The sequence below is a fragment of the Tiliqua scincoides genome, chromosome 1 (genome assembly GCF_035046505.1).
Source record: "Tiliqua scincoides isolate rTilSci1 chromosome 1, rTilSci1.hap2, whole genome shotgun sequence".
Classification (NCBI taxonomy): Eukaryota; Metazoa; Chordata; class Lepidosauria; order Squamata; family Scincidae; genus Tiliqua; species Tiliqua scincoides.
The window spans coordinates 283,700,939-283,727,914 of NC_089821.1; the positions used below are offsets into that span (position 1 = coordinate 283,700,939).

Genomic DNA, 26,976 nt, shown 5'->3' on the forward strand with positions numbered 1-26,976 from the left:
AATCTGTTATGACCCATTTCCCTATAGCTCTTTGATTTTTCTACTTTGTTTTTCAAAGCAAGAGGTAGAAGTGAAAAACAACAAAGCTGCCTGATCCAGTCCAAAAGCAGCCATATACAGATCTAGGTAAATTTCTTTACAAACAGAGGAAGGGGGGCCTGTTCCCATTTTTGTTTTAAGTATTGTAATCTTAAAGCATTGAGGGTGCTGTGTGCATTCATGAACACTGCAAGGGAAGGTAACCTATGGTGCAAGATAGCATCAGACTGAAAAGCATTCAGATCATAGAAGGCCCTTTTGTTCTTACAGCAATTCATCTAGAAGCTCTGCATTATAATTTTCCTAATCCAAGTCATGCTACAAGGTGGTATCAAAATGTTAACACACAACAATAATTTGGTTTAAGCAGCAGCCCTTGAGCACTGTTGTGTTGCAATATGTGAAACCACTACAGGCTGCTGCTTTGTTCAGTTACTAACAGTAATTTAAGATGTGAATTTTTATTATAATAGCCTTTCCAAAATGCTTAGCTAAAGTCATTCCACTTTCCCCAGGAGAACAGAATGCATCTTCATAGGAAGCCAAAGTTGTATGAAGTATAAGCTACGGGCTTCCTATGCTGCACTGAAAATACAGAAGTTCCTTCTGCTGCTGTGCTTTCAAAGCAGATCCTTGGGACACAGAGCAGAAATACCTGGAGATGTGTGGTATAAACAATACTACTGAAGTAGCGCCAGTATTCACTGAAGTTCTGGAATCTGACTCACTCTGTCACATTGGAGTCCTTTTCTTTCCCAAAGAGTTGCCAGGCTTTAGCCATTCTCCTTAGTTTCACCAAATTAGGTTTAGGCTAGAAGAAAAATAAATAGTATTAAAGTCATGAATAAGAAAAGCCTTTCTGGATCAGGCCCATCCAGTCTGGTTGCCTCTGAGAAACCCACAAATAGGAGAAAAAGGCATCCCTCTCTCCTGCTGTTGTACCAGTGCAATTATTATTCAGAGGCATCCCACTGGTGAACCTGAAGGTTGCACACAGCCATTATGACTGTTAGCCATTGACAGACCCATCCTTTATGAATTTGTAATTCAGTGCTTCCCAAACTGCTACAAGGGAGTTGGGAGCACTGTAAGTGTGTGCGGCGAAGTGGGGAAGGCAGCAATATGATCCCCAGGATTGCACTGCTGCCAGGGATCAGAGAGGGTTTTTTTACTTACTAGCAGCCAGCCCTGCAGACCTGGAACCCCCTGGAGGAGTCCATACCTGCCAAAGTCTTAAAAAGAGTAAAAAAGAGGGGCACTTCTAGTTTTTGTGATGAAACTGGAAATACTCTTTTTTTTAGACTTTTGCAGGCATGGGGAGCCCTGCAGAGGGCCCCCTGGACCGCCCAAGACTGCAGCACTGGCTGCAGTAAGTTAAAAAAAAAAACACCCCTACTATCCCTGGCAGCAACACAATCATGGGGATGACGTTGCTGCCTTCCCCCTCCCTGCCCCTTAAAGAGGTAGGGACAAGTGCTTTCCTGGCTGGTGGGTCATGTCCCACCAGTTTGGGAACCACTGGTCTAATCTTTTAAAGCTATCTAAGCTAGTAGCCATCACTGCACCTAGTGGCAATGAATTCCACAGATTAATATGTGCTTTGTGAAGACATATTTAAGATTTAAAAAATAATAATCCAGCTACCTTGCCTGTAATTTCCAGTTAATCCCACCCCCCCACACAAAAAATTAAAGCAAAAGAATCATACAATAGCACAGGTGTTCATCACTAATCATGCATCTATAGGCAATATGTTCTCATGCAATTCAATTTTTTTTGGTTATCACTTCCTACTGCATGGAAACAAATGAATTTCAAAGGTGGTATATGTGTATAAGGCTCAAATCCACAGTGCTGTACAATTATGCATAAAACATTTGTTTCATCTTACTGGTAGCCCTTATTGCAAATTCTTAATTCAGTATTGCCAACATGCCTAGCTGATTTTACATGGTCAATTATCTTTATAATTAGACAGGGGGAAAAAATTCAATGGACTGAAAGGCTAATGTAATGTTTGCTTTTTCCAAGAGTATTCTTACTCACTGAAAGATCTATGAGTAGTGTACTAGATTCTCATGGATTTTCAGTTCTACATGTATTTTTTTGCAAAACTACTTGCATAAAAGAAAAGGTAATTTTGAAGAGAACCCAAAGTTTTCATGCAATTTCATATGTATCTAATTTGTATGCAAATCTAGACCAAACCTTACACAGATTCTCTTTTTAAATTAGAGCTCAGATACTGCTTACACTTTCATTGCTATACATTCAGAAGACAGGGTTGGAGTATTACAAATGGCACAAATCATAACTGAAAGATAATACCAGCATTGTTGCCTGTGCCATACCTGCTTCAATAGGGGAAGGAGAAGCAAGTTGAGTGTTCTAGGGAGATGTATGTATTTTATTTTCAACACTATATGCGTACCATCTTTCTTCTAAAAGGACTCAAGTAGGGTCATAATAGATAGATGAACTTAACCAACAAATATAATACTAATACAGCGCTTTTGTAGGCAAACTGCTTCATGTGCTTTAGCTGTTTTGTATTGTATGTTCATTCTTTACAGTTCCATTTTATACATAGTAAATAGAGGCTGAGGGCATATGATAAGGGGTGGCCAACCTACATGTGCCATTAGTGGCATGTACACTTCCAAAGTAGCACACACAAAATTGCCTATCATGGCCACGCCAGCTGACACAGGTCTCCATGGCTGCAAGTACACAGCGCTTCTCCTGAGGCAAGGCCCAGAAAGGGAGTGACAAGGTCCAGGCGGGGGTTATTTACCCAAGCTGAGGCTCAGCAGATCATGTAGGTCAGTGAAACCATGTGAGCAGATCAGGAGAGGGCCAAAATAAGGTGGAGTGGCATATTCAAGATTTTGTACATAAAAGGTGGCACATGAGCTGCTACAGGTTTATGATCTGCCCAGCACTACCCAGTGACACATGGCTGAATTAGTATTTTAATCCAGTTTGCCCAGGCCTAATTCCAACAGGTTGGCAACCTTCAGTCTTGAAAGACTATGGTATAAGCCTACAGCACCCGGTATTCCCAGGCTGCCTCCCATCCAAGTACTAACCAGGCCTGACCCTGCTTAGCTTCCAAGATCAGACGAGATTGGGCCTGTGCAGGGTAACAGTTGCCCTATCCACCGGGTAGATGGGACTCATTAGCCTGGGAAGGCAGCTCATCTAAGAGAAGGAAAACTCTGATCCCAAACCTCCAGTGCCTTGTGGCTACATCCAGTTATGGAAGAGGCTTCAGGAGTCAACCTCAAGGCAAAATCCGGAGCCAGAGTCCCTGAGGCAGTTCATGGCTGAACACAGTCACGTTCTGGCAACTCCTGCGATGCCGTTGAAACCAACCGTATTGGCTTCTGCCTTTCCATTGGACCATTTCAGCGATGTGGAGAGGGGGGATTTGCTGCATGGGTAACAGTCTATCCTCCATATCTACTCTACCCAAGCTTTGCGCACTGGAGAGGACACTCTGTTCCAGAACCACCATTCAGAGCACAATACCATAGTCCGAGACTGAAGGATGCCAACACCAGAATTCCAACAGTCTACCACTGGACCATAATTACCATCATAAATGTTATGACAAGTGTCATAACTGAGGGCCCAATCCTATCCAGCTTTCCAGCTCCGGTGCAGCCACAATGCAGCCCATAACAAATGTTCCCATACCTTGAAGAGACCTCTGTGACTGCCTCCCCACCACAGGATGCAGTGCATGCTCCATTGGCATGGTTGCACCAGCACTGGAAAATTGGATAAGAAAGGGCCCTACGGCTGCAATCCTATACACTTACTCAAGAGTGTCTCCCTGAACTTGGGGCTCTCAGTAAACATGTACAGGATTGTAAGTAAGTAGCTTACTTATACCATGAGAAATAGGATAGGATGTTTTTTATACTAACATGAGCACAAATTCATGTTTCAATCAGAAACATCAGACCTAGACCTAATCAGACCTAGACCAAATCAGACCTAGAAGAGAAGCAAAACTCAAATTGTGTATTCTACGGAGATCCAGTTATCAGTGACTATGAAATCTACATAGAACAGATGTTAAAAATGGCCCAGCTCATTTTTCCTTGCTCTATCACATACCTGATTTTCCTGTTGCAAGTGTTCTATATCTGCAAGAGGCAGCATGGAAGGTCTCCCATGAGCACACTGGAAGGGTAATTGACAACAAGACAAAGCTTCCATAAGGTGGCAGCTGTCTTCCAAAGTCAAACTGTCATTAAACTTAATAGCACCTGAAAAAGAGAAGAGTGTAGAGTTGTAACCTTTACAATCACGAACACAGTTTCCACCTGGTTGCAAAAAACAGGAGGAGACCCCATTAGCACCTATTCTGTGTTCATCATTATTCACCTGGTTTGCAGAAGTGCTTTCTCAGTAATAGAAGAGCCACAGATCTCAAGCACAAACAAAAGCCATATAGTATGCTCCTGGATCTTCAACAAGGGGCATTATGGTTCACTGCTACTCTGCTTTTAAGGGGATTTTTCTTCTTGACCTCTCTGAAAGTGCTTAATGTCATGCTGTCAAACAATAAGGTGACACAAGATAATCCTTTCCTTACCATGGCAAGCCTGGGAAGCCAGCACTTTCAGAATGGTTAGTGGCAGGGTCCCTCGTGCTCCTCCAGTGGTCTGCAGTAGCTGAAAGCAATAGAAGGAGATTGCCTCAAATGAAGATTTATAGTAATACAAAACTTTACAGCAATTGGAGACAATGAGAGACTATTAGAACCCTGGAACCCTTCAGATGTCTATATTTTCCTCATTATATTTTGGATTCTCTGTTGTGGCCAGCCATTGGATGCACCCCACATAGTAGGGGATTGGGGTGTGCTCAGTAGGTCATGGTAGTTGTGAGCTCAGGCATCTATCTGGTGTTACTCATGAACCATTGACTTTCAGTGGCCTATTCCAGTTATTATCTGTCTCTCAGTTATTACATTCATAAGATGTGAATCAGTCACATCTTACTTGGACTAAGGTCTGATTCACACACTACCTTCCTAGTGGGAAAATAGGTACCGGTAGATCTGAATTCCATTCTCCCTCTTACAGAATCCTGCATAAGAAAACAATCTGTGTGCAGCACAGCACATTTTCTTTATTCCCTTGATTTAAGATGACAGTTATGCATACAGATTCCCTAATGAAAGACCATTTATTGCTCAAAATGCACAAGGTTTTGTTTATTAATATTTGGCTTTTCTCTTGGATGGATTGTTCTTGTATTGCACTGGTTTCGAGAGCTTCCCTCCATGCTGAATCTCCTAAGTAGAGAGCGATGATCTCCCTCCTATCAGTGTTCTATGTGACCAAAGTACTGCTTTGAAACAGTTGCCCCATGCTAAGGAAGATTTGTTGTATGGCTCCTTTTCCTTCTCGCATTCTTGAAGGAAGGGCAAGGAGTAAGCCAGATCTGAGTTCCTCTCCAACATCCTCTACCTGTTCTGGGTAGCTACGATGGGAAACCACCCAGCAGAGCAGAAGGGAACTCAAATATGCTCCCACATTAAGAGGGTAACATGTGAATCACCCCCAATTCACAGTCTTTAAAAAACAGAACACACATACCTCTACTTGCTCTCGAATGAACTCCTACAAAATCAAAAGGCAAAAATGTACAATTAAATCAAATGCGATCCTTTCTTGTCTTCAAACAAAATATCTGCCATTCAAATGAATCATATGATTGTCAAAACTCCCAACAGCAATAATTTCAGGATCCAAAAGATCTAAACATGCTGCTTCCAGAAAACTCTATACTGAGTACAATGCAACAGATGTGTCAAGAAAAAACACTGGATGAAACTAAGAAGCCCTCCATATTCTGAACACAATATTAAATTGCTTTTTATCTTATCATGACCAATCTATGACCTCAGCAAGTATCCTTCCTATAAGTAAGAATTATTATCTTTTTTTCCATTCTACCTGATCAAGATCTGTATGCAACCAAAGAAAACTTTCACAGACATAGTTGCAATGTATGTAAGAGCCCTGCTGAATCAGGCCAAAGGCCCATCTAGTCCAGCTTCTTGTATTTCACAGTGGCCCACCAGCTGCCTTGGGGAGCACACAAGAAAACAAGAGACCTGCATCATGGTGCCCTCCCTTGCATCTGGCATTCTGAAGTAGATCAAATGGTAGATCAAAACAATTTTAATCTGGAAGCACCTCAGAACAAAATGTTACTTGCAGTCCTGTCAATGTTTTGATTCTACTCACACTTCCAAATCTTCAAAAATCTACACCTAAGTCAGTGATAGCATTTCCACAAGGAAATCCCCACAGAAGATGCACACTAGGCTGCTGTGCAGAGGGATACAACTAGTAACAGGACAACACATATGCACTTCCTAGTGCTTCCAGAGTAACTCAAACTTGGGCAAATAGTTACATTCATTACACTTTTGCACAGCTGCTCTCAGTTGAGCAAAAACCCAAGCAGTAGCACCACAAATTTTGAAAAGTGATAACTAGCAATGTCAAAAACTGAATGTGCTCTTCTCCCAAGACAGACAAAAAGTATGTGTGCAAACAAAAGCAAACCAATTTGGGGGAGAAGCAGCAGACTATGTACTTCTCTACTACAAATAATAGAAAAACACCCACCCATGTTCCTTTTGCATAGTATGCTTATTAACATTAATGATTTAAAATGTCAATACAATTGCTTCTTTCTTTTTTAGCTTTGATGGTTTTATAAAATTGAATCAAGAACTTCTAGCTCAGGAAGCAATGCAGTTCAAAGGACTGAAAAGCATCTGCACAGGGCCTTTTAAGGGAGTGCATATGGGTATTTTTTTTTTCAAATGATTTCCATAAGTTCTGCAGACCCTGAACGAAGCTCATGTTGCACAGTAAAAATGACCCACAGTATGGAGGTATGCTTGGAGTTCTTCCACACTAAATAGTTCTGGTTTCAATATTACTTCAATAATTTTTGGTTTGATACAAATATGATTTAGAGTAGCCATATTATCTGTGTCCATAACTGACCTGCACAATACTCTTAGCCACTGTCTGTCTTCCCCGGCGCAATTCATTGGCCTCTCTCTCCACAAAACACAGCGGCAATTTTCCAACAAGAATCTGAGAGGGATTGTTCTCTGGAAAGGATATTTCAAGACCTAAGTCCTCCAACTTCTTGTGGTAGCACCTAGCAATTAAAATGTAAGAATAAAACTCAAAACCGAAAAACCCAAAACATGTCTTTTTCCTGCAATCTTCCCAGCTATGACTACTGCATTTTCTCAAAAAAAGAAATATAGTGTAGAAGATGCCCATCACTATTTGTGGAGTTGTCCATTCTACAAAGAAATAAAGAATAATTATATGGTGCCGTTACAGAGTATTTTCCACAGGTCAATTCAACCAAAAAGTTAATTTATTTTTAAATAGCAATACTGTACTACCAGAAAGGCAGCTTCTTTTGCTTTTGTGGTGGCCCGCATATGGCAGGAATATTTTGAAGCAAATCAATGGATTTTTTAAATGACAAGTAAATATTGGTACCTAACCATTTTTATTGCAATTTAATTATGATTTATGGTGTAAACAAATTTTCTGAAAGTTACAATATAGAAAAAACAAGAATGGATATTTGGGGCAGATGAACAATTTTTCTGTAAAGCAGCAGCACAAAGAGGTTGTTAACTCATAAATTCCACTAAGAAGTATGTGCCTAGTGGTCTACAGTTCCTGCATGAGGAATTGCCAGCCCTCAGTTGTGCCAACTGACAGACCTCTCGCTGAGTTCTCTGAGGAGGAAGGAGGAGGAGGGACCATGACATGCACTAATGACCAAGTGTGAGCTAAACCCAGCAGAAATCCTGAAGGTTTTCACTCAAGGCTATTGTTTCTGCAGCAATACCAGGCAGTCATGGGACTTCAATATACGTACATTTGAAAGAGAAGACTATGTGTGACCCAGAGATCTAGCCAGAATGGAGGCTGCAACAGGCTGAACACCAGGTAAACCTCAGTATACTCAGAGAGCTGTCATTTAGGGGGGAAAGGGGGATGTTCAGGAGAGAGGTTCTTGTTCGTCACACCCTATCTCTCTCCCCATTATTGTCTGTGTCAGTATCTATTCTGCAAGCCCTTTGTGGCAGGGACCTTTCTCTTCACTCTGTGTAAAGCCCATGCATACTGGTGCTGCTACATATAAAACAAAACATAATGTTATGAAGAAAACATCTTCAGGTGAACAATTATTCCCCATCTTCTTCTGACTGACATCCTTTTAAATGTGAGAAAGCTGGCAACATGCTCACGCCCACCCACACTTCCCTTTTAATAATTTCTTCAGGTTAATTGTATCTATCTTGTTCCCAAAGATTAGATCCCTTGCCCTAATAATCTTTCTACAACTGCTGCTTGGTGGTTTGACTCAGTCTGATTGCTGTCCCTGCAACTACACTTGCTGCTAGTATGTTTCCAAGCACAGTTCGAGGTGCTGGTTTGAAGCCTATATGGCTTGGGGCCAGTGTACTTGAAGAACTATCTCCTCCCATATGAACCGGTCTGTCTGGTAACAACTGAAAAGCCCTACTGTGTATGCTGCTCCTGGCAGAAACCAGGTTGGTGGTGACTAGGTGCAGGGCCTTCTCTGTGGTGGCACTCTCTCCCAGTAGAATTAAGAAAATGCCCTCCTTGCTAGTCTTCTGATGAGGCCTCAAATGTTTCTGTTCCGTTATGCTTTTCCCTCTTGAATGTGTTTCATGTTTGGATTCTTTGTCACTTCTGGTTGCATTTTATACTTTTTGGCCTGGCAATTTTAGCTGCTGTATTATTGGTATTCTGCTGCTACTGTTTTTTTTGTTTTTTTTAAATTTTTGTAGTTTTTATATTTTTTTCACTGTTAATTATTTTTTTATTGTAAGCCACTTTGACTGCCCTGTATTTCAGGAGGAAAGGCACAGGGACACCATGTTCCACACACTGCCTGAATTCCCAACCAATGCTGCTTCTACATATTTGCTTATGCATGTGTACCCCCCAATGGATGCGGGGGGGGGGGGAAGGCAGATGGGTGAATGAGCAGTTGCTCCCCCATCCCTCCCTTCTCTTTACTTACCCAGCATCCACTGCTTCTGCTCATTACCAACAGAAGCAGTGAGGAGTTGTGGAGCAGAGAGGCTGCACACTGTGGTCTTTGTAAGCAAAGGAAATGGGGGTAAGTGGGCAGGCTCTAAATTACTTCTTCCTGCCTATTTGGCAATCATAGGTACCAAGAAGGTGGTACAGAAGCAATTTGGAGCCGTGGCAGCTTTCTTCTTCCTCCAGCAACACTGGAGGCAGGCTACCACTGCAGAAATCCTCTTCTAACTTGCGCTCAGTATGTTGGAAGAGGATCAGAGCCCCCAATGGAGCAGTGGGATGGAGAGGGCAGCAGAGAGATGGCCTGGGGCTCATCCATTTGCTGCTCCTCCAAGGATGCCCCTCTATGTGTTTCAAACTGCTTCATGGCAAGGCCAACCCTGCAAAGGTGGGAAATAAATAAATAAATCTGAACTGCATAGTCTGCTTAAGAGAGAATAGATATTCCAGCTCTGGCTATAGGTAAACCTATCTTTTGAAGACATAGTCAATACATTACACACTCTGGCTAATACTGACCATAAGAGTCTCCTCTGCTCCTCTGTTACCTCAATCTCCAATGGAGGACACACAGTGGAAGACAACAATTTCTTCTTGCCTGATGCTTCAGGATGCTTCTCATAGGAATCTGATGACAGAATAACAGAAGCATTACTGAATGTTTTCATTATGATTTGGTTGGGGTATAGGACTCTGGTCTTGCTGCTGTTTATTGTCTGAATGTTTTACTGCAGTGGTTCCCACACATTTAGCACCAGGACCCACTTTTTAAAATGAAAATCTGTCAGGATCCACCGGAAGTGATGTCATGACCAGAAGTGACATCATCAAACAGGAAAATTTTTAACAATCCTAGGCTGCAATCCTACCCACACTTACCCAGGAGTAAATCCCATTTACTATCATTGTTAAAGGAACATACATAGTTGGTTGTTAAAAGTACAGGTCTGTAACATTTCCCCAGATGCAGTCACATACCATGGTAGCATCAAGTCTAATATATTAAGAATAAAATATTGAAATGAATGGGGACCAACCTGACATTGGCTCATGACCTACCTAGTGGATCCCAACCCACAGTTTGAGAAACACTGTTTACTGTTAATTGTCCTTATTGCTCCCTTTGTTACAGTTGCTTATTGTTTGGTTTGATCGAGCATCACAGTTCTGCTTGTGTGTCCACTTCTCTTCTGATAATGATTTTTATTACTACACTTCATTTGCTACTTTTCATTGCTCTCGCACGATGGTTTTATGTGTGCTGATGGCTTTGTTCTATGCACTGACTTTTAAAAGTTGTTTTAATGAAGTTTTAGAACATGTCCTTTGTTAAATTTTTAAATTTAAACACAATATTTAAATTTTAAATACATATTTAATTTAAATTAATTAAAAATGATTAAATAAATAAAATTACTCTTATAGTTATAAACAAGAGTTATAAACAAGAACTATAATCACTGTCTGATTCTACAGCACTAGGGTTTGGAACACAGCTCAAGCATGCAAAACTAAATTACCACATTCTCTTTTCTCCAGCCACTGATGCTATTAAAACAAAAGTATTCTCTGTGCTATTTGTCTTGGCAACAGGTTTGTTAATTGATACACTACAATTCCCAGCCATAGCCAACTTAATAGGCAACATTTATTATAACATTTCCTTCAACAAATGCCCAGCCCACAAAATAACAGAGCAAATTGTTAAAAGTATAGTGACTCCATTTAAACCCTTCAATAAACACTTCTCACAGAAGGCTTTTCACATTCTTGAGCAATTTTTGCTGGCAGGCCACAACCAGAGAAGTTTCTTTTGGGCTCTTCCTTTTAGGAAACACATAGCTCTTGTTCATGAGGAGGTCAATGAACTGTTACAAGCATGATGGACTGCTGCTGTGCCTTCCGGAGATGCAGCCAGAATCCAGTGAAGCTTCAAAAAGTCATATCCTTTCGGTAAGGAAGTTAAGCTGGCAATTCCATGCACACCAACCTGGGCATAAGCCCCATCAAACTCAATGGAATTTCTTTTTGAGTATACATGTATAGGATTGTGCTATAAGAGATGCACATTCTGCTTCAAATATAGTATCTAACAAAAAAACAAACAAACAAAGGAAACTCACACACTCTAGGGACTCATAGATCAGTGACAGAGTACAACCTTTGCAGGAAAATAGTCCAAGTCCAATCCCTGGCATCTCCAGGTAAGATTTGGAAGGATTCCTATCTAAATCTTGAGAGCCACTCCAGTCACTATAGACAATATTGAGCTAGATGGACTCCATGGTCTGATTTGGTAAGAAGGCAGGTTCCTATGTTCATAAGCTCTTTGCCATCATTGGGAACAATCACATGATCAAACTAAAGCCATATTTTTGGTACCTACAATTAATTACCTATACATCACTGGTATAGTTTGTACATCCCCCACATTATTCTCCAAGGAAAAATCCACTTTCCCCGATGATTTGGATCTGTACCTGTGATAAGTTGCTCAAGGCGCACACGTTCATGGGCTGCATGCTGATCCACTAGCACAAGGAGGTTTCCATCTGGAAATGTAAAAAATATCATCATAACTTCTACAGCATTTTTTGGCATACATCTTACAATTATCATCTTATTTTGCCCTCACTTTGTGAGATAGGCCAGTGACAGTGATTTGGCTAAGGTTACCCAGGGAGCTCTTTGGTTGACTAGAGACCTAAATCTGAGCCTGTCCACTATACTACAGTACACTATGCTGGCCCAGTTCAACTGAGACAAGATTAGAAGGAAAATTGTTCTCATCACTATATCAGAGACATATTCTTTACTAACAGGGAACATGCTATTCAAGACCAAAGTGCATGAGTCAATATTTAATCAATCAATATTGTCAGCTGGACAATAATCATAATTTTAAAACATGTATTTTCTTAAACCATTTTGCACAGATATGTGCTGAGTAAATTTACCATGCACAGAACTGATACCATCAACGCATCTGGAGGACTGCATTCTTTAATTCTGAATATATAAATTTTTTGAGTTAGTTAATAAATTGGAATTTCTGTAGCACATTTGGAAAGCTTTAATTACTCTTGATTTCACTGGTATTTGGTTTTTTGAACAAAGTACACTTCATATTTTTTTGGAGTCAGCTTACTCATGTAATCATTTTAGTACACAGTAGCCTTAGGAAAAGTTTTCCTAATTTTGGTAGTTTCCCAGCAGTATAAGTCAGTATCAAACTTGTTACACCCATGTGCCATCATGCACAGGATTCAGCATTTGGTACACCATTGCAAATGCTCCAAAAGTGACATCTGGAGTAGTGTCATTCAGCACAAGTCAGCAGTTAGTATATTACTGTCCCATAAACAGCCAAGTTTAAAATATTTTTAGTCAGAGGATGCAATATTCTTACCTTTATCTCTATTTGCATTTTCCCCAGTGTTGATTAAACAAGCAATAAATTTATTGTCCACTTGATTAAGGACCTGTAACACAAATGATGCCTAGTCATTACAAAAAGCCTAAATTACAATGACTGTATAATCATGCAATACAAACAATTAAGATTTCACTAGATGTCCAACAACTTGTTAATATAGCATACTCATCAAGAAAACATTATTTGCAGATTATAAGTATTAACTGCTTCCCTGTCTATATCTTTCAAAATCAACAGAACAGTAGACAGACAGACAAGTTGCAATACTTACACTTATGCAAGTGCTAGAAAATTTACCTTAACTGAGTCAATCATCTCTTTGGTGAATCGATAAGGATACAGAATGTTATGGATTTTCACAGCAAGGCTATCAGCCTGCTCACTGCTCACATCAACAGCAACCTATAAAACAAAGAATCACAAATAACTTCTTAGGACACCCACCAGAACGACCTGCGTCAGACTACAAAATCATACTGACAAATATTTTGAAAAATCTTTTCCTAATGGAACTCAAAAGCCAATCCAAATAGATTACTCCCTGTGTGATTCAAACAACCTATATGGGAAGCTAAACACATTGTCACATCAGCAATGAGGATCCCTGACGGAAGTGACTATCAGCAGTAATCAGTAATTGTTGTGTGTAGATATAAAACTACAACCTCTTATATTGAAATTAGCTGTCACAGTGCATACATATCTAATGAGAGCATGCACATCATCCTGCTATAATTCATCTCTTCATAGTGAAGGAGACTTGTTCCAATGCTTTATTCTCAATTAAGCAGCAGCAATAGCAGCAGTGTACTGTACAGACATGTGAAAGTATGCTAGCATATCTTCTTGGAAGCAGTAGTGTTGTCAATAATTTTGAAGTGTAAGAGCTCCTCACGATATCCCAAATAGCCATGCTCCAGTAACAAAAGAAAACAAAAATAAACTTTAAATTTCATCAAGAGTCTTCTCCTGTCCTTTATTCCTACATTGAAACTTAGGATGCATGAATCAAAAATCCAGCTCATGTCATCCCAAATTTGTGGAAGGGGTTCTAACAGCTTAAAATAAAGGTATAGAAGTTGAAAAATGGAATTAAAAATATTCTAGTAATTATTAAATGCATTTTAGAGTGCTAGTCTAGGCAGTTAAATACATTTTATTCAAAAGTAAAGTCTCATTGTGTGCAACAGAGGACGTACTCCCAGGTAAAATGTATTAGCTATATGATCCTTTTTGTTGAAGAAAAGCAGTAAATAAATATTAATCATAAGTTACGTACTATCTCTCAGGTAGCCCTTGGAAAAGAGATATTATATATTATATAGAGCCTAGATATTATATCCCCTAAGCACTTTTCTCAATTTGCCTCCTATTGGCCTGATTGTTCTTCTTGGCTAGGTCTTTTCAAAGGTCCTTTGAAAAAATGTTCAAAGGCAGCGCTCCTGCCAATGGCATCACAGCTCCTGCTATAGGACAAGTCATGGAGCTCTACTCCCCCTTGCTTATGCATCTGCTTGGAAATAGTTTCTATTGAGTTCAATTAGTAACTAAACAATTAGTAAATAAACTTACTGAGTTTAATTAGTAAGTAAATATATTTAGAATAAAAACAGCACATTTCCATAGGTGCAAAATAACTCAATTTAATCCCATCACATGCTAGAGTCCAGTTAACTCAACAGGGTTAATCACTTTGCCACAAAATAATCATATTGTTATTGTTATGCACTGTTTTAATCTGGTTTATAGGATGACCCTTCTACTGCTATTCTTTAATGTTGTCCTAATATAACAGTTGCTTCATGTTTTAGCTGCCTCAAGAGGTTTCTCCTGAAAAGTGGGACATAAATATAAAACAAACAATTCAAACACAGAAAGAGCTAAGAAACATATTAACATTTTCAACTGCCAGATAGAGCAGAAGACTGCCCTATAAATTATTTCCATGGTTAGTGCCTTATCCTAAGTCAAGATTGTTGTGCTGGTCACATACATGGGGCCTACAAAAGCATTTTGAATTCCAAATAAAACAGGATAAACTTTTGGGAAATTACGAGCAGTACTACTGCCAACTTCCAAATTGCAGTGTGCGATATAAAAAGATATTATAGAAAGACACATCAGTGACAATTCTCTGTGATTATTATAAAACTATGACTTAATGCAACAATTTTGTTTTATTGTCTAGCTCCAAAAATCACAACATATCATAGAACTGATGCAATTCCCAACAAATATTGGCTTCATAGTACAACCCACCTCTGGATAGCGAGCAAACAGAGGATTGTCCCACTCTGCAAACAAGGACTGAAGAGACTCTCCTTGAGTATCTAGAAGAAAATGTACATATAATCTTGAAACTCTAATTAGGGAAAAGTGCATTCATTGCCTAGTATGAAGTTCAACATAAGAGTTTTTATTTTATAACTAAGTACACAGATTAAGCAGTCACTGCACTATTTGTGCAGAAGAAAATGAAGTAGAGTTTAATTAACACCACCCATTACCTCCCCAAATCTGTACTTAAGCAGGTCTGTGCTTGTTGGGAAAAACTGTTAAAATGGATAGTGGATCTCTCCCCAATGTGCATTTTGGCACAAGCCACCATGCCCTGAAATGTTAAAGAGGGCTTACAGTCAGCTGCCCATTCTAGCCCCAGAGGGAAAAAATGCACATACCATAACAATGATTCAACTTTCCTTGATTGATAAGAATCTCAAAAATTAAATCACTGGCGTCATTTCCAGACTAGAATGAAGACAACCAGACAAGGGGATTAAGTAATTCCTCTTCAAATCACTGTTTACATAGAACTGGGCACCTCATGCTATTCAGAATTGCATGGTAATTGACTTTGACTCTAAACAAGTTATTTCTGATTCCACACATCAAGTGATTCATACAAGTCCCATTGTTAAAAGACTTTGAGTCACTCCAAGTTCCTGTTGGGACAGCTGGCAAAATTCTTTGGTTTGTTATTATTTAACATTGTACTCTGTGTTCTGGCAAACTGGGCCTACCTCTGAAATCTTGGCTTGCCAAATTCCTCTCTTTCTGAGGTCTTGGCAGGAAGGGCACAATAAGTTCTGTTCTAAAGGGATGACATCTGAACTGCAACCCTAAATACCCAACAAAAAAATTACTTCTGTATGCACTCTTACAGGGAGAAGTCTTCAAAAACGTACAATTGTTATGTTTACTATTAAAGGATCAAGAGTAATTAGCACTGTATAAAAAAAACACAAAACACTATCACACCATGTTCAATGTTAAAATGGAGAAATAAAGACACATACAATGCAATATGAATGACTAAAGAGACTTTAGCAAGTTAAACCTTACATTATCTGTACAGATATAATAAAACATGCCACATAAGTGTTCGAAAAGATATTGTGTTCGAAGTGTTCGATATTGGGCAGGGCACAATACTGCAGAGAGGGAGAAGATTCTGCAACAGGATGAGCCAAAAACACAGTCCTCCCTGCAGTTAGAGTTTGGCATTGTAGCTACCAAAATTGCTAACCTAACCATGGAAACAGCAAAAAAGGCAGAGAACATACAAGAGCTTCTGACCACAACTGTTCCTCCCTCTTTCCATAGCTCACTGATTTTACAATGGAGATTTTCTTTCTGATCTTCTTCTAATGCCAGTGTTGGCATTAATGCCCCACAAATCTTCATATGGTAGTTTGCAGGCATGCTATACGCAACAATTCTATGTTCTGATTTATCAAAGCGACAGAAACCCATTGGTTGAGAGATTCAAGGGTGCAGTGAGTTTAAAAGGTGGCTTGGTTTCAAATAGTTTGAGAAATACCGTAATACAACTCCCATTACCCTAAGCCTGCAGTTCACAAACTTCTTATCTTTGCAACCCACGTTTGTGTCCAAGATGGATGCCCAGTCCTGCTGTGACCAAGGAACTGCAGGGCAATATGGCAAACAACCCAGAAGTGACTTCCATGTCATGCCAGCACACGACCTGCATCATTGGCTGTGTCGCGCTGTGTTTCCAGGTGCCATACTGCCCTGTAGCTCCCCGGTCACAGCAGGCCCACAACCCATCAAAAATCAGGCCAAGACTCACAATTTGGGAAACACTGCCCTGAACTCCCTATTATTGACATTTACTACCAATCCTTCATATGGATGCAAACTGAGCATACTTTGTGTAAACAGAATTTGATTTAACAACGTTTTTAGTCATGCAGATATTTGGACGCCCTTGGATCAATATTGACAGTTCAGGAAACAGGGTATATTACTTTTATCTGTCTGTAGAACAAGCACACTTTCGACAAAATCGTAGCTGTATTGACCAGGTGTTGAACTTGACAAGCTATGTCAAGGCTGGCTTTCAAGGAGGTTTAAAAACTATAGTTGTATTTATCAATTTAACTGTGGCATATGACACCATGTGGAGGGAGGGTCTGCTATTTAAATTGTATCACATCATCCCCTGTAAAAAAACTGTATCAATTAGTGAACAATATGCTAAGTGAAAGATCTTTTCAGATCATAATGGGGGACAATGCAAGTAAGGTAAGAAGGTTAAACAACGGCCTCCCACAAGGCTCTGTAATGGCACCCACACTATTTAACCTGTACATCTCAGACTTGCCAGTAACAAGGGGATGTAAATTTGGATAAGCCGACGACAGTGGCGTAGCTAAGGGGGTGCATGGAGTAGCAGTTGCACCAGGCATCAAGCTTTAGGGGGGCAACAAGCTGAGCTTGACACTAGTGACCAAAATTGTGAAAATCTTGGTATATATGATTAATACCATCACGTTATATATCACGTTATATATCACCGGGTAGGTGGGACTCGTCGGCCTGGGAAGGCAGCTCATCTGAGAGAAGGAAAACTCTGATCCCAAACCTCCACTGCCTTGTGGCTACATCCAGTTATGCAAAAGGCTTCAGGAGTCAACCTCGAGGCAAAATCCGGAGCCGGAGTCCCTGAGGCAGTTCATGGCTGACCACAGTCACGTCCTGGCAACTCCTGCGACGCCGCTGGAACCAACCGTATTGGCCTCTGCCTTTCCATTGGACCATTTCAGCGACGTGGAGAGGGGGGATTTGCTGCATGGGTAACAGCCTATCCTCCATACCTACTTTACCCAGGCTTTGCGCACTGGAGAGGACACTCTGTTCCAGAACCACCATTCAGAGCGCAATACCATAGTCTTCCAAGACTGAAGGATACCAACAACCATATATCATTGGAAAGGTAATTTAATGTAGAATGCGATGAAATAAACCCCATTGGAATATCTGTATTCTATCAAAAGTTATGGACAATTAACCAGAAAATGAAAACACAATTGCCTTATAGAACAAAAAGTGGATTTTCTTAACTCAAAACTGACATATGAGACGTATGAGACCATCAATTGTTCAAGAAGTGCTCCTCATATATTTAGCAAGAGAAGAATAACCATCCCTCTTCACCCCAATACAGTGTCTCAAACCTATCAGGGGCACACTTTTTTTTATTTAATTAATTAATTTGAGTTTTGTCTTGGGGGGGGGGGGCTACAAATCTTCTTTGACCCCAGAGAGTAGATAGATGCCTTTTCACTTCTGAAAAAGCCCAGATGTGACATCACTTCCGGTTGTGACATCACTTCCAGGGCAACATTTTGAGCTTTGCAGCGGACTACACAATTATTAGCTACACCACTGGCCAACGACTTGGCTCTAGCAGTGCAGGGAAAAAAAACATGGAGGTGCTGGATGTCCTCCTCTCAGAAGACCTCAAGATCCTGGGAAAATATTTTGCTGACTGGAGGTTAATACCCAGTATCAGCAAAACGGTGACTACATGCTTCTACCTTAACAATAAATTAGCTAATGCAGTCCCGAAGGTCTATCCAAATAACAATGTACTCCCTTACAATCCTCATCCAAAATATCTTGGAGTAACTTTGGACCAACTCTTTCTTATAAGTCACACCTCAAGAACATGTCCACAAAAATCAATACCAGGAACAACATACTCCAGAAATTAATAGGAACAAGATGGGGAGCTTCAAGTCACTACTCTCAGAACATCAGCTTTATGATTATGAACATCAGCATTATGATCTACTCTGCAGCAGAATATTGTGCTCCAGTATGGCTTAACAGCTGTCATACTAGCAAGACTGATGCCAGATTAAATGAAACCATGAGGATCATAAGTAGCTGTGTAAGACCCACTCCTGTCTGTTGGCTCCCCGTTTGGGCACCACCAGCCCTACAGAGACACATGGCACCACCAGCCCTAAGGAGACAAGAGGCTTTAGTGAAAGGATATAGAAAAATCACCAACAACACACTTTTACCAGTACATGCTGAACTTCTTCATCTATCAATCAGTAGGTTTAAATCCAGGAAGCCTTCTCTGGCAATTGCACAACATCTGCACAACAATTTTAACATCAATGCCCAATGAAAAGCTAAATGGACAGTTGAACGCCCAGAAAAGGGTAGATATATAGATGATCCTACACTTAAGGTGCCAGGTTTCGACTTACCTCGCCAGCACTGGAAAACTTTGAACAGGATCCATACCCTACGTGGTGTTAGTCAGGACCCATTGTTTAAATGGGGGCTAGTATCTACCCCACAGTGTGATTGCGGGTTTTCCCACCAAACCATATACCACGTTGTGTCTGGTTGCAAACTGAAAGCGTATACTGGCCCATGGTCTGACTTTTTCAATGAAGGTAACTGTCCTTGAATGGCTGACGAACTGGACATTGACATTTGATCTAGTCTAATTGATATATAAGTCCATGTATTAAATGCCATATGCTAAATAAATAAAATACTTTTATTGTAGCAAAAATATTTAGCCAACTTGTTAGAAGAAAACTTAATTAATTTTTTGAAACAAGAGTGCAGATTGAAGCCAGGACCATGTTCATACCATTAAAGGGAAATGCCTGGAAAAAGCCTATTGGTACCCAAATTATTGGATTACCATTTAGAGATCTGCAAATTGATTTCATTTTTGACTCATTCATTGTCATAACACTATATGGAAATACAAAATGCTATACTGTGAACTTACCATTCTCTGTGACAACATTTACAGCCACTGTAGTTATATCTTTCGTACACACAGCATGAGGTTCTTCACTAGGAGGAGCACTGTAGCTGCTCAAGCCAGTCATTTTGTTAATGTAAACTGTCCTGCCCAATGACCCATCAAATTGAAGAAGCCACTCAGAAGGATGCAACAGCTCATTCTCAGTTGTACCTGCATTACCTGCGGCACCTTCCATGTTACCGCAGTGAGGTGAGCTCACACATGTGAGGTCGTCATTTTTCACAGCTTGCTTTGAATAACCATCCACAATACCTATGTTTTCACGGGTGCTTTCAGAACACACTCCTGCACTGGATAGTGGCAAACTTCTATCTTGGGAGACTATATATTCCCCATCAGTGTCAATGAAAAAATGGCTGACAGTATCTTCACCATCCTCTACTCTTGTCCCAGAGTTTTTTGTAGGTTGACCTGGCTCTTCGGAGGAAAAGCTGTGACTTTCTGATCCTATTTCTTCTGGAGACGATTGAGCTATCTGAGAAGTATTCAGCAAAATATTGTTTTGAGATGCTAGCTCCCCTCTGCCTTCATCTTTTTGGCCTGAATATGCTTGGACTTGTTCAGAAGGTTGCTCTATAAGTTCTGGGCTTAAACATGGTTTAAGGTTTCCCTTCATTCTAGATACTTTAGAGGCAAGTGTTCCTGTGACTTTAACAGGTAGAGCTGTCTTTTGGATTGCAGCATAATCTGCCAATATCAGCGGGCTCTCTCTAACATTCAACACTTTTTTGCTTAATGAACTTTCTCTGGAGGAGTGTCCAGACTTTTCTAAGGGAAGAAGGCAAACACAATCACTTTCATTAGACACAACACACTCCTTCGTTGGAGTTTCACAAGTACTAGAGCACAAAAGATCTTTATTCTCTACAGACTTGACATGAACTAAGGCTCCATTCCTCTTTTCCACATCAGTTATTGGAGGTATATTTTTGATATTCCCGTAATGTCTCTTGAATCTATCCAACGACCCGAGCTTTGGATGCAAACTTAGCTTTGTAGATACACAGTGTGTGGACCTAGCTGAAAAGTGAACCATTTGCTTCCTCTGTATTGCACAGTCTATATTATTAACAGAATCTGAAGGACCTACAGAAATCAATTCTTTGGCCTGTGATGTCACAAAATCTGTACTGCCATGAGCAAGAAATGAGGGCACTTCATTCTTTTGGTCAAACACATTCTGACTCTTCATCTGTTCATTTGCAGTGCATATTCTTCCACTGGTTATTCTCAAACATTCTCCAGTATTTGCAGCCTGTCCTGAAAACCCCATGTTTTTTTCAAATATATCCTTGGCACTAACTGGACCTAGTACACGCTGACCATTTGATGAATGATAAAGTTCTGTTGTTTTTTGCAATTGTTGATTTTGCATCAGGTGCGTTACAAGACCTGTGGAACACAACATCAATGGTTCTTGTCCCATTGCCACCTCTTCACTAGTATTTGAGTCTCTAAGAGGTCCCTTGCCCTCTTTCACTGCCTTATATTTTCCCAGAGCCTTTCCAAAAATAAATTCACATTTAAATTCATTACCATCAATCCCAGTTTCAAAACTGGGACTACTTTTCTGAAGCACTCTGTCTTTCTGGCTGTTCGCATCTTTATCACAGTTCATTGTACAAAAAGAAGCTGCAGAATGATTGTCTCTTTCTAAGACAACTAACTTCTCCTGCCCACAAAGTTCTTCTTGACATTTGGAATTTGTGACCTTTATCTGTGGATGATCAAATACTTCGGGCTGTTGGCTCAGAATACTCAATTTTGGAAGATGGGGAGTAAAACCATTTTTGTCAGGTTGACTATTCTCTACATTATTGCTACCAAGCTCATGAACAGGTTCAGCACCAGTCAAATCTGGGTGAATATCTGTTTCTTCTATGCTGTTAGAAGGTCCAGTGTGATCAGATGTCTTAGCTAGGGTTATTTTCCTTCTAACAGATTTTGATTGCAGAGTAAACATTTCACAAGAATCCACAATATTATCACAAGCTCTCTTAAAACTTTCCTGCAAGCCTTTCTCTTGGGGGAGAGAAAGCTCTAAAGCTACAGCGTTACCCAAACAAAAGTCATTGTTTTCATTAAATTCTTTAATGTCTTCACCACACAGCTCAATAAATAGATGTTCTTGTTTTAAGAATGCTTTTACTCCTTCCTCAATGCAAGTTAGGAGACTATCCCAGTTGCGAAATTCTATTAAAGTTTTTGCAGGTTCAAAACACACATCATATTCATTATATGGACATTTCACATTGATAACAAAGATACCATAGAGCTCTGAGCCAGAACGATGATGAGCAGGACTGGAAGTCATAGGTCCGCTTTTTGGCTTACATATAATGCTTTGCTTTCTTAATAAAAAATCAATAAGTTTGTGCAATCTTGTTTTCAATACCAGTCTATTATTCACATACAAAAACTGAATATTCTTATTATAATGCCCTTCAGAACTGATAAAACCACAGATTTCAAATCCTCTATCTTTATAATTTATTTCTCGTAATTTCTGTGATTTACCTAGATTATAAACCTGAGAAAACCGAGAGTACGTATCTCTTGTCTTGGGTAGCTGAAGCACCATTGAACAGGAAGCATCATTCCTCAAAGAAAAGGACACAGAGGGATGCATAAGTGAAAGAGCCTCTACCTTATGCCTCACTCTCTCAAATTCCAATATCGTATCCATGGACTTTCTCCTCACAGGTAATTGGTGGAATAAGTTGTACACAGTTACTGTTGTTCCTGCACTTGGTCTATTCAATTCTGTTTCTGAGACTTCCAGTCCTTTTCCATTGTGAAAAAGTTTCTGGAAGGTTCTTGCTGTTTTAGTGGTCTTGGATGATAATTCCAATACAGTGGCCATGTCTGCAATACTCGCCAAAGCTTCTCCACGAAAGCCATAACATTTTAAATTTTCTAGGTCTTCCACTGAAAAGCATTTACTAGTAAAATACCTACTCCCCACTTTGTTGAGGTCTTCTTTTCCCATTCCACAGCCATTATCCACCACCTGGATCTTAAAGGTTTCCAAGTCCACTCTAATGGCGATGCACGTTGCATGAGCATCTATGCTGTTGAGAACAAGTTCCTCCACACATTGACCCAGTGAGCTGATAGCCACTCCAGAACGCAAACTAGCTTGCACTTCTTCAGTCAAGCATTTGATCATTGCAAGAGCAGGATGAAAAACTCAGGCAACTGGATATGCATTGCACTTTCTCTTTCTCTGAATTCCTTGTCAGAAATAAAGAAACAGAAAAGAATCAAGCTTAGTTTATTTTCAATGAAAAGTTTTCAGAAAATCCCTTAATATTTCCCTAACTTGTTTCTATGGTCATTTTTGTGGCCTATACTATACATAGTACACACACACACACACACACACACAGAGAGAGAGAGAGAGAGAGAGAGAGAGAGAGAGCTTTTGTCAGGGAATTAGAGGACAGGTCCTCTCGTGGATTGAGAACTGGTTGGAGGCCAGGAGGCAGAGAGTGGGTGTCAATGGGCAATTTTCACAATGGAGAGAGGTGAAAAGTGGTGTGCCCCAGGGATCTGTCCTGGGACCGGTGCTTTTCAACCTCTTCATAAATGACCTGGAGACAGGGTTGAGCAGTGAAGTGGCTAAGTTTGCAGACGACACCAAACTTTTCCAAGTGGTAAAGACCAGAAGTGATTGTGAGGAGCTCCAGAAGGATCTCTCCAGACTGGCAGAATGGGCAGCAAAATGGCAGATGCGCTTCAATGTCAGTAAGTGTAAAGTCATGCACATTGGGGCAAAAAATCAAAACTTTAGATATAGGCTGATGGGTTCTGAGCTGTCTGTGACAGATCAGGAGAGAGATCTTGGGGTGGTGGTGGACAGGTCGATGAAAGTGTCGACCCAATGTGCGGCGGCAGTGAAGAAGGCCAATTCTATGCTTGGGATCATTAGGAAGGGTATTGAGAACAAAACGGCTAGTATTATAATGCCGTTGTACAAATCGATGGTAAGGCCACACCTGGAGTATTGTGTCCAGTTCTGGTAGCCGCATCTCAAAAAAGACATAGTGGAAATGGAAAAGGTGCAAAAGAGAGCGACTAAGATGATTACGGGGCTGGGGCACCTTCCTTATGAGGAAAGGCTACGGCGTTTGGGCCTCTTCAGCCTAGAAAAGAGACGCTTGAGGGGGGACATGATTGAGACATACAAAATTATGCAGGGAATGGACAGAGTGGATAGGGAGATGCTCTTTACACTCTCACATAATACCAGAACCAGGGGACATCCACTAAAATTGAGTGTTGGGCGGGTTAGGACAGACAAAAGAAAATATTTCTTTACTCAGCGTGTGGTCGGTCTGTGGAACTCCTTGCCACAGGATGTGGTGCTGGCGTCTAGCCTAGATGCCTTTAAAAGGGGATTGGACAAGTTTCTGGAGGAAAAATCCATTATGGGGTACAAGCCATGATGTGTATGCGCAACCTCCTGATTTTAGAAATGGGTTATGTCAGAATGCCAGATGCAGGGGAGGGCACCAGGATGAGGTCTCTTGTTATCTGGGGTGCTCCCTGGGGCATTTGGTGGGCCGCTGTGTGATACAGGAAGCTGGACTAGATGGGCCTATGGCCTGATCCAGTGGGGCTGTTCTTATGTTCTTATGTTCTTATGTCGCAAACCTGTATATTCTTACATGGGAGTAAGCTCACTGAAAACAGTGAGACTTCCTCCTGAGTAAACAAATACAGCAGGTACCGCATAACATCAAAGCCCAGTTCCCTTGTTAGAAAAGCTCAATTGCAGAATACTATTCTTTATAAGTTGATTGATCACTTTTATACATTCTATCAAAACCTTATGAATATCCACAACAAAATTCCCAAGCTACTAATACCAAAAGTAAGTTGTGACAACGGATTTTAATGAATTAAAACATACATAGGTCACCAAAGGAAAAGCAATCCGTTCACATGTCTAATTACTAGTTTAAATGTACAGGTGTGCACCACTTAATGACAGGATACTTCTCCAATCCCCATTGTTATGCAATTAGGTTATTAAGTGAACATTCAGTCCAATCTATTGCTTTTGTTGTGTAAACAGATACTCCCTGCCAGACCCTAGCTGGGTGCACAGGCTACTGGGGATATATTGCCTCCTCTTTGCATCGAGCCTCTCTGTTGTGTAAACAGACACTCTGCTGCAGACTATGAGAGACCTGACTGCCTTGTTAAAAGCCTCTTTATTGTTCTTTGACCACCATCATATATATGATCCTTGTTAAGAAGTGCTCACCTCTATTTTGTTTTTTGCCTCTGTGTGTTCAAGATACTCTCCCCAACTTTGCTAAGCCAGTACTGTGCATTAAAACATTATTATAAGATGCAGAATGCCATAGAAATTATTGAGCTGGCACATGGATGGTAATAACAACTACAGATATGGAAAAACTGCCAGCACAATTCTCTAAATGTGTAAATCCCACTGTGTCCAGCGGGACTTACTCCCAGGTAAGTGTGCCTGGAATTCCAGCATGCATTTTACTTTACTCACTCACTCACACTTCTTCTATTTATTGCAATCAGGGCTGGCCTGAGACATTCTGATGCAGCATGTCAAATACTGCCCTTCCTTACCAGATGATGTGCCACCTTCTGCCCCCCACCCACTTTCCAATGTTCTCACTCAGCACTCTTTGTCCCCTCTTCCTTTTGCTATGAAGGAGTGGGAGGTGGAAGAGGAGAAGCGGTGGAATCAAGTAGGCAGACAGAGATGGGCAACCCCACCAATTGCTGCCTGAGGCAACCGTTTCAGTTGGCCTCATGGATGAGCCAGTCCCAATTGCAATTATATTCTTCTCGGATTTATTAATCATTGCCACCAGAAGTTTTAGAGGTGTGCGAATTCCTGTGCAGTTAAAACCCTACCCCAGATAATGAATAAAGTGTTGTTTGTTTTTACCCTTTGTACGTTTCCTTCTGCCCTGAGCCAGTGTAATGACAGCTCCTTTAGCTGTAAACAAAACCTACTCGGGGCCCAATCCTACCCAATTTTCTATTGCCAGTGTAACTGCGTCAATGGGATGTGCACTTCATCCCGTTGTGGGGAGGCAGTCACAGAGACCTTCTCAAGATATGGGAACACTGGTTCCCTTACCTTAGGGCTGCATTGTGGTTGCACCAGTGCTAGAAAGTTGGATAGGACTGGGCCCTCAGTGAGCCAGTGCGAGGCACAGTGTTTAGGACTCCACTGAGCCATGCTGCTCAGTGAGTGGCTACAAGCCTCTTTGCTGTTTTTGCTCCACAGGGAACCATCTGGAAGTGGGTTACCTTGGGTGGGTGTCTCTCTGTCTCTCTCAGGAATGTGTAGTGGGTAGGGAGGCAAGTGAGGCAGAACCTCCCAGCTGGAGTCCTTCGAAAAGCGCTGCCACCTGTGAGGCACATGGTGGGGAGGCAGGTGAGGCAGGTGAAGCAGAGCCTCCCCACCAGAGTCCTTTGGAAAGTGCCACCGCCATGTGAGGTGTCCAAGCACCCACAACCCATGGGCAGCGCATCACACAGCAGCTGAGCTTTCCAAAGGACTCCAGTGGGGAGGCTCTGCCTCACCTGCCTCCCCACGCACCACACACCCCTGTTCTCTCTCTCTCTCTCTCTCTCTCTCTCTCTCGATGGCCTACCATACAAGGTTGTCGTGAGGATTCAATGGGGTAGCCCTGAGCTCCTCAGAGGAAGGGTGACGTATACCTGTAATAAATAAATAAAAAAACACTTCCAGGCATGTCAGTTGCTCTGCAACTGCTGTACAAAGCACCCCAGGACCCTCATCTTCCTCAGACTAGTTCTGGTGAGAGACACGGGCAGTTCCCCCTCTTTTCCTCCAGGGTCGGGTCAAGGCCAGATCCAGAGGCTCAAGTCAGTGACAGCCCACACCAAAGGCAGGCAGGCAGGCCGGGCGGCCCCCTGAGTGCTGCTACCCGCCCGTGGCTCAGCTCGCGCAGCGACCGCCGCGCCCACAGCCGGCAGGGGCGAGCTCGGTCCCCTTCGTTCTTCCCCAGGTGCGGTGGCAGGCAGCCCCCCAGCCCACCTGTCCCTCGTTGCTCCGCCTTCCCTCATCAAAGGGCAGGAGGACACCAACGGCCCCCAACCGACTAGTAGTTGCCTCCGCTGCAAATCACCTGAAGGCTAGACCGCGGCAGTAGCGATGACAACGAAGGCCTGCTCAATAAGGGGGTATGAAGGGACTTCCATTCCCAGCGTGCCTTGAAATATACTGCAAT

At 41.3% G+C, this 26,976-nt stretch overlaps 1 protein-coding gene across 3 annotated transcripts; it reads right to left on the minus strand.

Annotated features, from left to right (window-relative positions):
- Positions 1 to 484: 484 nt before the first annotated feature.
- MLH3 (mutL homolog 3) lies at positions 485 to 26,953 on the minus strand. 3 transcript variants are annotated; one of them, XM_066627314.1, is made up of 13 exons: positions 26,875 to 26,953; positions 19,685 to 22,957; positions 15,642 to 15,740; positions 14,881 to 14,951; positions 12,919 to 13,023; positions 12,595 to 12,667; positions 11,666 to 11,737; positions 9,705 to 9,813; positions 7,083 to 7,242; positions 5,655 to 5,678; positions 4,646 to 4,724; positions 4,165 to 4,316; positions 485 to 850 (listed from the first exon to the last, which is right to left on the minus strand). In XM_066627314.1, the coding sequence occupies exons 2-13, from the start codon at positions 22,890 to 22,892 to the stop codon at positions 764 to 766; spliced, it is 4,239 nt and encodes a 1,412-aa protein (XP_066483411.1). In that variant the 5' UTR covers positions 22,893 to 22,957; positions 26,875 to 26,953; the 3' UTR covers positions 485 to 763. The 3 variants fall into 3 exon arrangements, with proteins under 3 accessions (XP_066483411.1, XP_066483420.1, XP_066483427.1); XM_066627323.1 differs by lacking the exon at positions 26,875 to 26,953 and adding an exon at positions 26,784 to 26,856; XM_066627330.1 differs by lacking the exon at positions 15,642 to 15,740.
- Between the last annotated feature and the right edge of the window lie 23 nt (positions 26,954 to 26,976).

Excerpts from the sequence above, each read along its gene's own strand:
- MLH3 (XM_066627314.1), bottom strand. The coding sequence starts at position 22,892 with ATGATCAAATGCTTGACTGAAGAAGTGCAAGCTAGTTTGCGTTCTGGA. Across the intron at positions 13,024-14,880 it reads TGTTTGCTCGCTATCCAGAG|GTTGCTGTTGATGTGAGCAG; the intron begins GTGGGTTGTACT and ends TTTGTTTTATAG. Across the intron at positions 5,679-7,082 it reads TGGCTAAGAGTATTGTGCAG|GAGTTCATTCGAGAGCAAGT; the intron begins GTCAGTTATGGA and ends TTGATTTTGTAG.